We start from the raw sequence: 14,395 nt of genomic DNA, 5'->3' as shown, positions 1-14,395 counted from the left end.
AATCTTAGCTCACGTGTAAATTTAGCCAGGTGCATTAATCACCCGTTTGCACACCGCCTTCCTCTTGTGATTGCAACACTTTCTGGCTTGCCCCGCCAAGTGAGTCAAGTAGCAACTAAGGAACCTGGCCCAGCATTGCCCTGTTACGGGCTTTGTCCCAGCGTGATCCCATCGGATCTCCGTCGCTACAGACCAGAATCATGGTCGTGAGACCTAAAATCCTCGAGAACATCATCCATCCATACGATATCTAACGCCTCAGTTTGCTACCACCCTACAAAGGAGCAGCAATCGCGCTTCGTCAGCGGAATATTCGAGAGCCTAGCCAACCTCAACTATCCCCGCGAGTTCACGTCAAGGAACGAGTAATTGGATTCTTCCTGGCCATTCAACTCGAGTCCCTCGTTCCGTTTTGAGCTCCTGTCTGATATTATCATGAATCTGTCGAGTGCCAGCTCGGGCAAGTCCCTCGCAGCCACCTCAAATTATCCTACTCAAGCTGGTCCCGATCGCCCCGCTCCGGCTCCCGACTTTTCGCGTCGTCCAGGTCCGTCCTCATCTGCCGTGGCCGCCGCGCAATCCACACCACGAAAAGGTCAAGGATCTCGCAAGCAGCATCGAAATCAGAGGCGCCCAGCCGGAGATCGCATGGCTCACTGCCCGCTGGATAGGGACGACACATTCGCCGAGATGCGCGCTGTTCGGAACCCTTCTAGCCGCCGAGGACAGACTTCCATCACGCATTTATTGGACTATACGGCCCCACGTTCTGTTCAGGATCATAACTTTCATCCACGACCCCATCGTCGTCATCCTACATCGGGTCTTGGCTCAGGCTATCATACTGTTGACAAGGCGCGATATGTTCATGCCAATTATCGCTTTGTCGTTCGACCAGAGGTGTCGTATAAGGGCCAGGCCGCTGATGCTGACATGTACATTGACTGGGCAAATGTTTTGCAGGTCATTGCCTCATCAGAATCGCAAACTGCTTTGTGCCCTATCTGCCTCTCCGAGCCTGTGGCTCCCCGGATGGCTCGCTGCGGCCATATTTTTTGCCTACCTTGTATGATTCGTTTCATGACCACGACTGAGGACGAAGCCAGATATGGAAAAGTCGCAAAGTGGAAGAAATGTCCGCTTTGCGAAGACAGCGTGTATATGCAGGAGGTGCGACCTGTGCGTTTCTATTCCGGACAAGAGTGTTCTCTTCCACGGCCCGGCGACGATGTTGTGCTTCGCCTCATGGCACGTAAAGCAAATTCAACACTGGCAATTCCCAGAGAAGGGGGCACCGAAGTCATCAACTCTAGCGATGATGTGCCATGGCATTTTGCTGCCAACGTTCTTGACTACGCCCGAATCATGAAAGGAACGAAGGAATATATGACCGAACAGTATGAAGAGGAAGTTGCTGCCCTTTTGAAACAAGAAAAAGAAGATAAAGATCTCTTCGGCCAAGATGGAGAGTGGACGCAGCGTGCTATCAAAGCTGTCAAATCTTTACAGGAACGCATTGACGATCTTACCGACGTCGCCGCAGCCACCTTGTCAACGAATAGAACCTCGGGAAAGCCAATTTTGGACTCGGACTTCTACTTTTACAGCACTCCCCCGCACCTGTATCTCTCGCCTTTGGACATTCGCATCCTCAAGACCAAGTATGGGTCTTTTTCCTCCTTTCCGTCCTCGCTACTCCCGACCGTCGAGCATATTTCGACTGGCCATCTGGTTGATGATGCTCTACGAAAGCGAGCCAAGTACTTGAGTCACCTTCCTCACGGATGCGTCATTAGCTTCTTGGAGTGTGACTGGACTGACATTGTCCCAGAGGAAACGCTTTCGACCTTTGCGTCGGAGATTGCTAAACGTCGCAAGCGCAACGCAGACAAGGCTGCACAAGAAGAACGCGAGCGACTTGATGCTGAACGTATAGAGGCTGCTGCTTTGCACAATTCTGCTGGATTTCCTGTACCGCATCGGGGTATAGAAGCAGATAAACCACCGCTTATGGATTTGTCGGAATTCCAGCCTTTGAATGGCGCATCCAGTACTACGCCACGGGAAGCCCGTCTTGGCTTCGACACTCTGGCCTCCATGTCAACTAGCCCGACCGGAGAGAGGACCATTTGGGGCACAGTCGCAGTGGCCGCTTCTCCAGAAATGAGTGCTACGCATGTGGAGCCCAGAGATGACGGCTGGCTCAACGAGTCCGAGCTTCTTTCCGAGGCCGATCTTGCTACGCAGCTGGATGCTATTCATATGGCCGAACAAGAGGGAGGAAGTAAGCGTGAGGTTCACGGCGGCTCTACAGGAGGTGGCAAGAAGAAGAAGAAACAAAAAATAACTCTCATGAGTACTGGTGGCCGTAGAGGCCTCTAGACACGTGTAACACCTACTTTTGGGTCGGGGAGTCTGTATTAGGCATGTGTGGCGTTTATTGTTTTGGGACGTAGTTGTTTTACCGATTTATATAACTGATACAGATTTGCCAGCGCTGAACAACATCTGACTTCTACAGCGATAGACTTCCATTTGAATTGAATTTTTTTTCGCCTTCTGCGTTTCTCGGTTCTTTCGTAGTTTTCCATATCGAGAATTTTGAAGCAAAGTTCGGGTATTGATTTCAGCACGCGAGAACTGCGCTCAAGGTGCTGCTTTGCTGAGCGGCCCATCGGCGTTTGTAGCGCCGACGAATAGTGGGGAGGTCCCTCGATTTCCAAAAATTTTTGTCCCTTCACAAGTCCAATTCCCGATACGCAATCTTTGCAGAGCATGGCAGCCGATAGTTCATCATCACTGACCTCGACGTCGCACACATTAACGGCCGGATCAAACATGGAAGCGGATGCGCTCTCTGCCAACCGAGCCGCCATTGCGCTGTTGCAAAGTTTGCAGCCCGAAAACCGCCATGTCTTCCTGCAGCCGACGACGGAACTGTCCACTGAATCGCTCAATCTAGTGCGAGACACTTTAGAAGCCTTCGCCGTGCAGGTTGGCGATGAGCAGCGGAGTCGACTAAAGGAATCGAGAAAACGAAAGCGCGGCGGCGAAAAGGAAGATGTTCTCAAGCTGCGGAAAATCTACATCGACGGCTTTCAGACAAACCAGGTCTGGCAGCAGGCCAAGAAGGTTATCGGCGGTGTCTTACAATTCTCAGAGACACTTCTAAGTGAGATGGAAAAGAAGAGTGAGATTCATCTCGTCGATGGTGACATTACTGGAGAAGTTTCGGCATCTAAGGCAGACGAGGAGGAGGACGGGAGCAACTTGGACACCGAATCGTCCAAAGAGGACGAAGATGCTGGGGAACTTGACTCTGGCGTGGAGCTCGAGGAGCCAGAACTTGCCGAAGGTGCCGACCAGCTCTCTGACATTGACGAGGAGCCTCTCAGCATTCAGTTGGAGGAGGAAGATGAGGAGGATGCCGAAGAATCTGGCGTCGACGACGATTGCGAACCCTTTGTGGAAGACCCCGATGGCCTCAATGACGGCTTTTTCTCTCTGGACGATTTTAACAAGCAGACACAATGGTTCGAAGAGCAAGATATTCGCGGCGATCCGAATACCGACATGGCCAGCGATGATGAGGAAGTAGACTGGAATGCGGACCCCAACGCTGTATCCCAAAAGTCGAAGGTCTCAAAGAGCAAACGGTCGAAAAAGAATACAGATGTTGACGACATGGCTGACGAGAAGGATGAAGAGGATGACGATGACGGTCCTACATTCGGCGACATGGCTTTGGACGCACCAGAAGGCGATAGTGACGACGAAGCCGCTGCTTTCGAAGATGGCTTCGATGATGTCGAGAATAACGCCAACGACGTATTTTACAAGGACTTCTTCGCGCCGCCACCGCGCAAAAGAGATCCGAAAAAGTCAAGAAAGTCAGCCCCGAAGGCTCGAGAGCCAACCGAACAAGATATGGAGCGGGCCATGGCCGATGTTCGCCGAGACCTTTTCGAAGACGAATCAGACATGGACAACACCGAGGATGCCCTTTCAGATGCCTCCGCCGGCGACCCAAAGTCTCGTCGATCAGCACATGAGCGCAGACAAGCGAAGCTGGCCGAAGAGATTCGAAAACTTGAAGCCGCCTCCGTAGCTAAGCGCGAATGGACTTTGTCCGGCGAAGCCAAGGCTCCGGAGCGCCCAACCAATTCGCTTCTCGAGCACGATCTCGACTTTGAATACGTTGGCAAGCCAGTACCCGTCATCACACCCGAAGTTAGCGAGAGCATAGAGGAGCTCATCAAGCGCCGAATCCTCTCAGAAGAATTCGACGAAGTTCTCAAGCGCCGCCTTGAGACCGAGACCCTACCCGCCGGAACGCGTCGCGGCCTCGTCGACGTTAAGGACAGCAAATCAGACAAGAGCCTCGCCCAGATCTACGAAGAAGAGCACATAAAGAATGCTGACCCTGACAACTACGTCAGCCAGTCCGATGAGAAGCTACAGCGCGAGGAGAAGGAGGTAGAAAGTATGTGGAAGGACGTCTCCGCCAAGCTCGACGCCCTCAGCAGCTGGCATTACAAGCCCAAGCCGACGGCGGTCTCGCTCTCGGTTGTGGCCGATGTGGCCACCATTGCTATGGAGGACGCGCAGCCAGCGACGGCGCAGGGCGTGGCCGGTGAGAGCAGCCGCATGGCACCACAGGAGGTTTACAAGGCTGGTGCCGATACAGCCGGCAAGGGCGAGTTGGTATCCAAGAGCGGCCTGCCCGTAGCTCGGCAGGAGATGTCGCGCGAGGATAAGGCGCGTCGCCGTCGGCAGCACAAGGAGCGCGTGCGCAAGGCCGGCAACGGCGGCGCGTCAGGCGGCTCGCGTGCGGGCGCGAGTAAAAAGGCCCAGACCATTGCCGACCTCAAAAAGGGCGGCGTCAGGGTCATCAACCGCAAAGGCGAGATCACGGACGTCGACGGCAACAGGATCAAGGCCGCCAAGGCCATGTCCAGTGGCAGTTTCAAGCTCTAAGCGATCAGCTGCTGTCATTCTACATATACCAGGCTCACTTGCTTGGTTTCTACGATCTTGTAATGGTTTTTTTCTTGGGTTTTATGTTAGTATTCTTCTACATCATAAGTGGCGCTCGGGGTCTGTCTGCATGGCAACAACTTCTTTCTACAGTAAATATCGATTACGATGCATACACACGTCAACAGTCAATATGTATTGTGAACTGTTCAATTGAATGTGATGAGAAAACGGGCCTAGCTAGAAAGCACAGGCTCCCAAAAACGAACAACTAACAAACTGGTCGTTGTAAATCTGAGAAGGAAGAGGATATCGTCCGATATCCACCAAGCAATCTCAGTCCGCCGTCCAGACGCCGCAAACTCCAGGTCCGAGAGAGAAAAGACCACCGGTCCCCACGTGGCGGTGTCATTGAGCCGCGTTTCGAACAAAGCAAACCAAAGCGATTTCGCCTCCGTGGTAATCCCGTCCATCTTTCATTATTGACACAGCTAGATATTAATACACTGCTTCAGTGAATATTACGCCTCCTCTTCGACTCGCGCCTTCTTTGGGGACTCGCCGCCAGCCTCGACAAGGTCATCCACGGCCTTGCGCTTGCCATTGACGGAGGATTCAGCGAGGACGGGAGCAGTATTCGACTCAGCTTCGGGCTTGGCCTTCTTGCGCACCATGCTCGTCAAGTCGACGGCGCCCTTGGTGGCTTCGGCAACACGCGCCTGCGTCTGCTCGGGGGTCTCACCGAGCACGGCGCCAAAGAGGCCGCCGAGAACATTAGCCTCAGTGGCGCCTAGAAGCTCCTGGGGGTCGATAGGGTTTTTGCGAAGGTCGACAAGCTATTGTCGGGTTAGCATTATGTGAGAAGACAAAATGAAGGCAGCGGGATGTCGTACTCTTTGCTCCATGTCGGCAATTAGCTCCTTCATCTCGACAACATCCTTGCGAAGAATTTCGTTATCGGAGGGAGAAGCGGAGGTAGCTATCTCTACTTCCTTGCTTTGCAGCTTAAGTCTGAAGCTCTTGATCGCTAAATCCATCTCCTTGACAGCCTCATCGCGAAGATCCTGATCAATTTCCTCGCGCTTGGAGTTGGCACCCTCATCACCAGAGCTGGTGATGGAGGCAAATTCAAGCGCAAGAGAGAGCTTGTAGTGAGCTTCGGCAATAACCTCCGACTCTGTGGGGTATAGCTCGAGCCTGTAGTTGAGAGCTACGCGACCGTCTTCAATGGCATTGGGATAGCTGTTGCCATTAGCGGTTTGGTACTACTACGCAGGTGAGGCCGCGCATACCGTTCATTCTCCAACGAGATCTCGGCAAGGGTGTCGTGCGTGTCAGCGAGGCGTTCCTTGACATGACGTTCAGCGGGAGACAGCTCGCCAGAGGTCCCTTTGCCCTTGTCGCCATCGGCGGTTTGCTCGAGCTGAGCAAGCTGCTTCATGTAACACACGCGCGCGAGGTCGAGAATCTCGAATGCAGTGGCGAGGTCATCTTCCTCCTCTTCAAATCCCTCGCCGCCCTATCGACATCCAAATTAGTCAGATGCGCATGTTTTTGTGTACTCAAGTCAAGCGTACCTCCTCGTCAGAGTCGTCAGAGCCAACGAGATTCTCGTCTCCGGTGAATTGGAACAGGGGTTTTTCGGCTTCGCTGTCCTTGCTCTTGGAGGCCTCGACGGACGTCTCTGTCGTAGCCTCACCCAGAGTGGGCAGTTTCGATGAACTTGCCTTGGGCGCAGCACTGCCATTTGCTTTGGACTTCTTGGACTCTCCAGCGGCCTGCCCACCCAGAACGTCGCTCTTGCTTTGGCCAACTCGGAACAGGCTGCGTCCGTAATGGAAGAGAATGTCGGCATTCTCGGGGGCGAGTTCGCCATTCAGCTCAGCCTGCAGATTGCTAGCGCGCGAGAAGACCTCGGCGGCCTCCTCGTAGTTCTTGTGCGCGTAGAGCGCACTGCCCTTGGCGGACAAATCGGCCAAAGTGACCTTTTTGGATTTTTCATCCTCTTCGTCAGCTTCTACCTGTTCAGTCGATGATGCATCAGCCGTGGGCGCGACGGTGGTGGTAGCGTTAGCTTCGACCGCAGCAGCTTCGGTCGCAACCGCGCCCTCGACAGAACCAGCAGGGTCAGCATTCGGTCGCGTTTGCTCTGTGGCGTCTGCCATGGTGGTTTTTATGCGTGAAAGTAGTTGATTCTGATTACGCAGTCACAATGTAACAACACAATCTATGCGCAATTGTGGTTGAAACGTCCAGTATTTGTTCTGCACGAGACAGGCCTTCGTTTCAAGTGGCATCAGCTCGCGAAAGAGCTGCGCGGGCCAGTTTTAAATGGACTGACACGACTGCTGATCCAGGGCGGAGATTCGCGCACCTGATTGGTTCTTTGAGCATGGGCGGGTCGGCTAACCACAACCGTCATCTTTATTATTAGGTGGCATTGTATAGCAATGCTGTGTCTCCGCATCAAAGATCGTCAACTTGACTGAATCTACGGCAAGAGAATGATACCAGTGATCAGCCGAATTAGAAAGCTTTTTATGGGCGTGATACCGTCAATAGTGACTGTCTTGCATGAATCTGTTGCAGGGCATGAGGAACTGATTGTAGTTGAAGCGCTCATTTGCTGATGACCACACGGCATGCCTTAAAAAAATCGAGAGTCACTGTGAGAGCCAGGAGCAAGCGTGAAGGGAATCATGAAATTGAGACGCTCAAAATGGACCAGCATACGGGCTGTGGTCAGCGCCCTAGTTGGTGCTGCTCTCCTTGTGCTTCCAGCTCCACGCCAACTCGTCATCATCGCCTAGTTTACTTCATAGTACAGGAGTCAGCAAAATGACGAAAATAGAGGCGCACAAAGTTGAAAAATCAGCGACATCAACAAATTGAAAGAGTTGGCTCACTGGCTCAGTGATGGTCTGCGCATCTCCCGGAGAAATTCGCCAATGACCAAAAGGACAGACGATAGAAGTGAGTCTTGCCTCCCCCCCCCCCCCCCCGCCCACTAACGCAAGCTGGCTGGAGCTACAATGTCCAAATTGACGGAAAAACGTAGATCAAGCGAATTGGCGTGTTGATCAGGTTCGGTAGGGCGCTATTCACCGATCTGCCTGGGCCAATAGTCCAGAAGTGACGAGCCGAAGTTGAAATCCAGCATGGGTTAAACGGCTGAACAGGTGAGACGCGGTACAGAACAAGCGTGTTAGAAGATATCGAACAGATACTACGCGGATGCTAGGCCGGTTCTATGTACCGACTTGCGGCCCGCTCCACCCGCTGACGCGTAACCGCGATCTAGTATTCATCCACGCAGCTGTCACTGATCATCGAGTCGTGTAAGTCTTGCTCTTCGAAACTCATAGCATGTGACAGTTTAGTACGAGAATTGTATCGGTACAACTGAAAAGTTATTGCACATTGTTCATACAATTGCTAGCACTGCGCGACTCGGGTTCAATCAGTGATAGAAGGACAATTCTCGTCGAATTTTCCCCATCGACCGACCGCTTCAATTGGTTTGGTTACTCATCTGTACATCATCAAAATTCCACGCCGAGCCCTCCAAGAGCCCCACGAACCAGCGCGGGCCGGCACTGCCTGCGAGCCGGTACCACGGACGGCCCAGCAACCTCTCCTCAATATACATGGGCTCCGACGAGAGCGGCGCGGCGGCATGACCCCCCGCCGCTGCCGCCTCGTCCATCTGCCGCAGGCGGTTCTCGTACCACGCCTTAATGTACGCCGTCTTTTGCGACGTGCCCGCGTAGCGGCCGGGCTCGTCCATTTCCTCCTGCGTCACGCCGAGCACGCGCGTCTCACGCACAAAATGCTCCACGTTGACCTTGCGCCGCTCCTCGGCCACCTGGAGGCGGCCAATAATCTTGGCCAAAAAGTCCGAGAAGTCGAGGATGCGCCGCGCGGCCGCAGCGTCCCAGTCGGGCGCGTCGACGACGAGCAGCCGCGAGCAAATGACCATGACGAAGCCCGTCTGACCCGGGGCGGCGAGGGCCTGGAAGCGGGCGCTGGTGGCAGGCACGTTGGTAACCGTCTCGAAGAAGGCGTTGGCGGCCACGAGGCAGTTTTGCAGGGCCGTGGCACGGTACTGGTGCCGCCCACCGGGCTCGACGCTGTTCTCGGGCAGGTCGCCAAGGTAGGTGGCCGGCTCGTACAGTCGGACGAGGAGGTACTGCCGGGTGAGGTCAAAATAGCGCGCAAAATGGTCGATCTGGTCCGGGGAGCAGTGCGGGAGGCGCTTCGCCAGCTCCGTGTAGGTGAGGGACTCGAGGATGCTGTCGAGCTCGGCGCGTAGCGTCGTGACGTTTTCGTCGACAAGAAACAGGAGCGGCCGCCCGCGCGCCGTGTCGTTGGCCGAGCCGAAGAATTCCGAGATGCGGTCCTCGATTTGCATGAGGCGCACGACTTGCTGAAGGAGAAAGTCGGAAGGGTACTCGCCGGCCTGGGCGAGGGCGTCGGCACAAAAGTCGACGTATTGGCTGCGCATGGTCGTGTTGCGGCCAAACTGACCCGAGTTTCTGAGTGGTTAGCTTGGCATCAATCATTTTGTGATTGTACGTACATTGATAGTAAGTAGTACACCCCAAGAAATGCTCGCATTTCATCCGACGACGGCGCCTTGGGCACGTTGATATCTTTTGCCGCTCTCACATCATCTGGAGCATTGTCCATTCCGATTTGCTTGAGCAACTCACGTGGAATCTTGGTGATTCCGAGATTATGTGCATAGCCTGTTGCCAAATACGTGAGATTTGTAATCTGCTGGTCGTATAGACTCTGTAAATCCGCCCTGCTTCTTGTCAGTTTCGATCAGATGCGAATAGACAAGGGCTCGCATACCAAGCAATGACAATTAGCAACCCTTGCAAAACGTCTAGACTTCTTTCCTCCTCAACGAGCATACGTTGGCTAATGTACGCGATGACGTTGCGTTTCATCTTTTTTAATCTCGCCACCGGTAAGGGAGCTGAGGAGAGCATTACCGCCCGGAATAGGCAGGGCTTGGACTCACACAGCTCCTGCGCCGTCATGTGGCCAGGAATCCACACAAATGGGAAGTTGTATAGACAGATATCGCGGTAAATGGCAAGAATCCTTTCTGCCTGTGGCCAGGAGAGGCCCATAGGCGGCGGCTGGACAGACGGTTTGGACGACGGCCAGCTGGTCGAGCCCTGGCGCGGAGCTGCCGGCGACAGCCTTGACGCCGAGGTAGAGCTCGCTGGTGACGATGTCGCGGGAACTACAGGGCTCTGCGCCTGAGCAGGGCTTTGTGCGTGAGTCAGGCCTGGTATTAGGCTGGGATTGGACGATCCGCCTATGCCCAAACTGCGTGAGGTGAGAGCATTTTGCGCCTCGATAGCTGTCGTCAAGGCGTCTAAACGATCCTCCAAAGATGCGACACGACTATAGACAAGTTAGTTTTACCGCGACGATATTTGTCGGCAAAAGCATACTTGTTGAGCGGTTTCACCAGTCGTGGTTTCCGCAGGCTTTTGGAAGTCTTTGCAGTGCACCTGATGCCAATTCTCTCACATCTACAGTCGTGAATTAGCCGTGGAGGTGCTATCGAAGCGTCTCACCAAAAGAAACGTACCTTTCACAAACGGCATCATCGGGGCCGCCGTCAAGGTCGGTGAAATTACAACGCGCTTTGGCATTCGTGCATGGGATGCAAGCCCTGCGCCTACGCGGCGGGCTTGCTGGCCGTTCGGGTGGCGTCAGACCCTGCATCGTGGTGAGTTCGTTCTATTGCTATGTGGTGTGATGACAAGCTCCAGACGATTGCGATCGATCAAGGCTTCAGCGGGTTAGACGACTTCGCGTTCCTACCCCTAAGCCGGTTTTTGCGGGGTGAGATGATGGGAGGGGAAAGCGCACAGGAAAGGCCTGGACGTCATGGGGATATAAGCAATGAAGACCGCGCAACGTGGACTTTGGATACTCTTTTGGTAAGGCGTCGGCGGTTGTGATAGGCGTACGGACTGTTAGATGTCTTGACTCCAACGGGTTAGTGCTAGGCCGGTGAGCTTGGAGGCGGGATCCGAAATTACTTGAAAAAATGTGGAAATTCGCGCGTTAACTTTGTAAGTACTAACAATTCGTCTGACCTGCGTCGATGATGCTAGCGCATGGAAATATTCGATTTCGTGGCGGGGTCTGGTGTAGCATCGTATTACATGGTGGTCGCAGTGGCATGTTTTTTGCAGCTATATCTGCGAACAGTATGAGGAGCGTGTCTCTTTGGTAGCTGCTAATCGTCTAATATCTCAATGACTTCTACCTTTTTCGCTGCTTGTTGCGACTGATGCAGATGCCCTCCCGATGGACTTTCTTGTTTTTGGTAATAAGATATTTCAACCAGCGGTTGCCACTCGGCATTTTCACTTATGACAATGGTTCTCATCTCCGAGTTGCCTGCCTCGCGCAACTGTTTCACAACATCGGAAAAATAGTCGCAGATGCGCAGTTGGTTCGGCCTCGCATCACCGCCACAAATCGGGCAGGCCCAGCAGTCGACTAGGCATGGTTCGGTTTGTGACGCCCCGGGCTTCAGTGGACGGGTCTGCAACCAGTTTTCGAGATCAAAACACTCAAAATGTTTGCAGTCGATGCCGCGAACAGGAGTGTCACACATCTTTGAGCTGATGGGGTCGCAGATGGAGACTTTCCAGGTACTACTGAGCAGAGCGACCTCGTCAGTATCGTGTAGCCTATAGCGGTGCTTGATCGCGTCTCTCGTCGCGTCGGCAGAAGAACGAGGTTTAGTATTGATAGCGCGCCACACAGATGCATACTTTTGCGTGGTGACTATCTCGACTCCAATAAAGTAGTCGTACCCGACCTCGTTCTGAGACAGCGATGGCAAGCTAACATGAAGCTCGTTATCACCAGATTTCACGTTAGTGGTGATCTCAACAGGCAAGTCTGTATGGAAGTGTTGTTTGCGACTCAAGAGGCATGGAATCGAGTTGATCATGACGTGCATCTGTTCTGGCCAAAATGTGCCTGCTTGTAACCACTTTGACTCGCTCATCTCATTATACCCTGATGGAAATCGGCAGACACGCACTCTGAAACGCAGAGTGTTGTCTTCGAACCTCACGACCGGTAGACTGCGAATGTCGGATTCCTGGCGCACTGGTATTCTCTGAAGTTGATGTTTTGATAGCGAGAATTCAATCTTGTTCAACTTCATGCTCACTTCTAGCCTTATAGGCTGAAGAACGAGATTGTCGACATATTGATAGTACCTCATGGGCCCATTGTCGAGGGGCACCCGCCTAGGGCTACGCTGTCGTGCCAAATGCAAGCCGACCATTAGTGATGGCAAGCCATAGGCACTCTGGGGATACTCCGATTCAGGTATCCGCCTGAACACTTTGCCGGGTGCCGCCTCCAAGAATGCAGCCAAGCTTGAAGCTGAATTCGTTTTCAAAGGTACAGTAGGCTGAACGTGCTGAGGCATAATATTTGGTATGTTACGAGGCTGGGCTCGGGGCGGAACCGGGATTGGTGAGTGTGTGCCGTTGAAAGGATGTATTGTTTGGCCAGAAGACTGAAAGGGCTGATTCGGTGAGGAGCACACGAATGTACTGTTACCTGATCCGAGAAAGCGCACACTAGCTGAAACTACCGGCATTTGATTGAGTTGGGTCTGATCATTTGGCTGTACAGCTGATGACCTAGGTGTATGAGCCACAGCTGATTCTCTTGCCGTATGAGCACCGGGAGCATCTAGAGACTGTAAGACGTGGGCTAAGCAGGGTCAGCAAATGCAGGCAGTATGTAGCAAACGGCTTACAGATGCTGTGCGCTTGAGAGCGTATGTGCGCAATCAATCCAGAATAGTTCATCACTAATGCTTGCCTTGTCTGCTGAATATGGTCTGGCGTAAAGCGATTAAAAGAAATGGCCGACTCGAAGTTCCGGTCACGATCGAAGGAATTCTGGAAAACATCCATGAGATAGCCATCCGGGCAGCCTAAAAGCCGGCGACTGGTATGGAAGATGATGTTTTGCACGATATATGACGAGCATTGTAGCACGTCTCTCATTTCGCAGACAAGAGCGGGAAAGCTGCGGGATATGATGCGTGCCCGAAAGTCTGGCCAATGCGCTGCAAATGCCGAAAGAAGGCGCAAGATATCTTTTATTACCCGTACTAGAATCGGTGAAGGAACGAATGAGTCAAAAGTTTGGGCAGGGAAGCGGTGAAACCAGTCGAGTTGCGCAGGTGAAAGAGCGTCGTTGGTTTTAACAAGCAGCGAGAGGGCGGCGAATGCGCTGTCTATCGCATCAGGCGCAAACGGCAGCATGATTTGATAAGCGTGTTGTTTGCTGTGTGACCAGATACAATATATGTGATGCATGACGATGTAGGTGATGTCGTGTTTCTTGCAGGCTGCAGACAAGAGCAAGCAACGCTCTCGAAGGAGTTCATGGCTCTGTTGTAAAGTATCGATGTTGTTGATCAACTGATCAACCCTACCACTCCATTCCGAAAATACCAAGGGAGCGTCATCGGATAAGACTCCGTCTGCACGAAACATAAAGCCAGGTCGCGGCAAGGCTGGTGGTACTTCGATGGCCGTTGGCCGCGGCTGGGAGGTTGTTGCCATGGCGGACACGGCGCCGGGGAAGGGCTGCTGACAGAGGTCGGGTATGGAGGGTGCCGTGATGGGAGGTATTGGTGGCGTGTTGGAAGGCATCTTGAATCATTCTGTTTGCGCAAGGGTGAAGAGAGGTGACGGGCGAAAATTTTATATGTAGTAGTGAATGCTTGCGGTGCCAGGAAGAAGGCCTGCAGGTGACGGTCAGACAGCTGCGCGGGCCAGTCACTCGGCGCCCGGAGCTGTTTACCTAGGTAGGTAGCAAAGGAGCCATGAACTACTCGATAATAGAGGACTCTTACACTTTCATCTTGCTTGTCGGCGGACTGGCGTCGGATGAGCGCGCATGCTGGATCGAAATGAAAGGCATGGTTGCTTTGGCGCCCGCTGTCAAGACATTCAGCCTCGATGGGTGTTGTGTTTTGCTGGTAATTATGCTGACAGAGGGGTATACCGCTCACAAAAATGGGTGGCGCGTCCATTGTGTGTGAGTGTAGACCTCAACAGGAGCGTAACACAGGCGTGCTGCAAGCCATACAAGCGCTTAACCCTCGTTCTGCACTATTACCTGGATGTGCAGGACCAGATGGCTAGCCAAAATATGGTGGTGCCGCCATGTGTGCTTTACTGGCACGGGCTGGGGCGACGCGAGTAGCGTTTGGGCAAGGTTTCGCCGGTGCAATGGTTGGGGCGCCGTCGCTGCAAAAAGGCATGGCACAGTTTGCAGCCAAAAAAGATGACAAGAGTCGCAAATAGATCAAATCTGGACTTTGGCATTCACTGTGCACAAG

At 53.2% G+C, this 14,395-nt stretch overlaps 5 protein-coding genes across 5 annotated transcripts; 2 read left to right on the top strand and 3 right to left on the bottom strand.

Moving 5' to 3' along the window:
• Positions 1-435: 435 nt before the first annotated feature.
• Positions 436-2,382, top strand: BBA_06164 (RING-15 protein; the record flags this gene model as incomplete). Its single annotated transcript, XM_008601261.1, has 1 exon — positions 436-2,382. One exon carries the CDS (start codon positions 436-438, stop codon positions 2,380-2,382), a length of 1,947 nt encoding a protein of 648 aa, XP_008599483.1.
• A 456-nt stretch (positions 2,383-2,838) lies between these two features.
• On the top strand, positions 2,839-4,977 carry BBA_06163 (U3 snoRNP protein; the record flags this gene model as incomplete). Its single annotated transcript, XM_008601260.1, has 1 exon — positions 2,839-4,977. The coding sequence occupies one exon, from the start codon at positions 2,839-2,841 to the stop codon at positions 4,975-4,977; it is 2,139 nt and encodes a 712-aa protein (XP_008599482.1).
• A 521-nt stretch (positions 4,978-5,498) lies between these two features.
• BBA_06162 (histone H1-binding protein) lies at positions 5,499-7,142 on the bottom strand (the record flags this gene model as incomplete). The annotated part of the gene is made up of 4 exons (XM_008601259.1): positions 5,499-5,813; positions 5,871-6,219; positions 6,270-6,496; positions 6,555-7,142. The coding sequence occupies 4 exons, from the start codon at positions 7,140-7,142 to the stop codon at positions 5,499-5,501; spliced, it is 1,479 nt and encodes a 492-aa protein (XP_008599481.1).
• Positions 7,143-8,488: 1,346 nt separating this feature from the next.
• BBA_06161 (Zn(II)2Cys6 transcription factor) lies at positions 8,489-10,725 on the bottom strand (the record flags this gene model as incomplete). The annotated part of the gene is made up of 4 exons (XM_008601258.1): positions 8,489-9,512; positions 9,557-9,784; positions 9,835-10,398; positions 10,589-10,725. 4 exons carry the CDS (start codon positions 10,723-10,725, stop codon positions 8,489-8,491), a joined length of 1,953 nt encoding a protein of 650 aa, XP_008599480.1.
• Positions 10,726-11,245: 520 nt separating this feature from the next.
• Positions 11,246-13,703, bottom strand: BBA_06160 (MIZ zinc finger protein; the record flags this gene model as incomplete). Its single annotated transcript, XM_008601257.1, has 2 exons — positions 11,246-12,750; positions 12,797-13,703. The coding sequence occupies 2 exons, from the start codon at positions 13,701-13,703 to the stop codon at positions 11,246-11,248; spliced, it is 2,412 nt and encodes an 803-aa protein (XP_008599479.1).
• Positions 13,704-14,395: the final 692 nt, after the last annotated feature.

This window comes from Beauveria bassiana, assembly GCF_000280675.1.
Source record: "Beauveria bassiana ARSEF 2860 unplaced genomic scaffold BBA_S00017, whole genome shotgun sequence".
NCBI classification, from domain to species: Eukaryota; Fungi; Ascomycota; class Sordariomycetes; order Hypocreales; family Cordycipitaceae; genus Beauveria; species Beauveria bassiana.
Note: the sequence above shows the minus strand (reverse complement) of the source record. Positions and strands in the feature narration are given on the sequence as shown.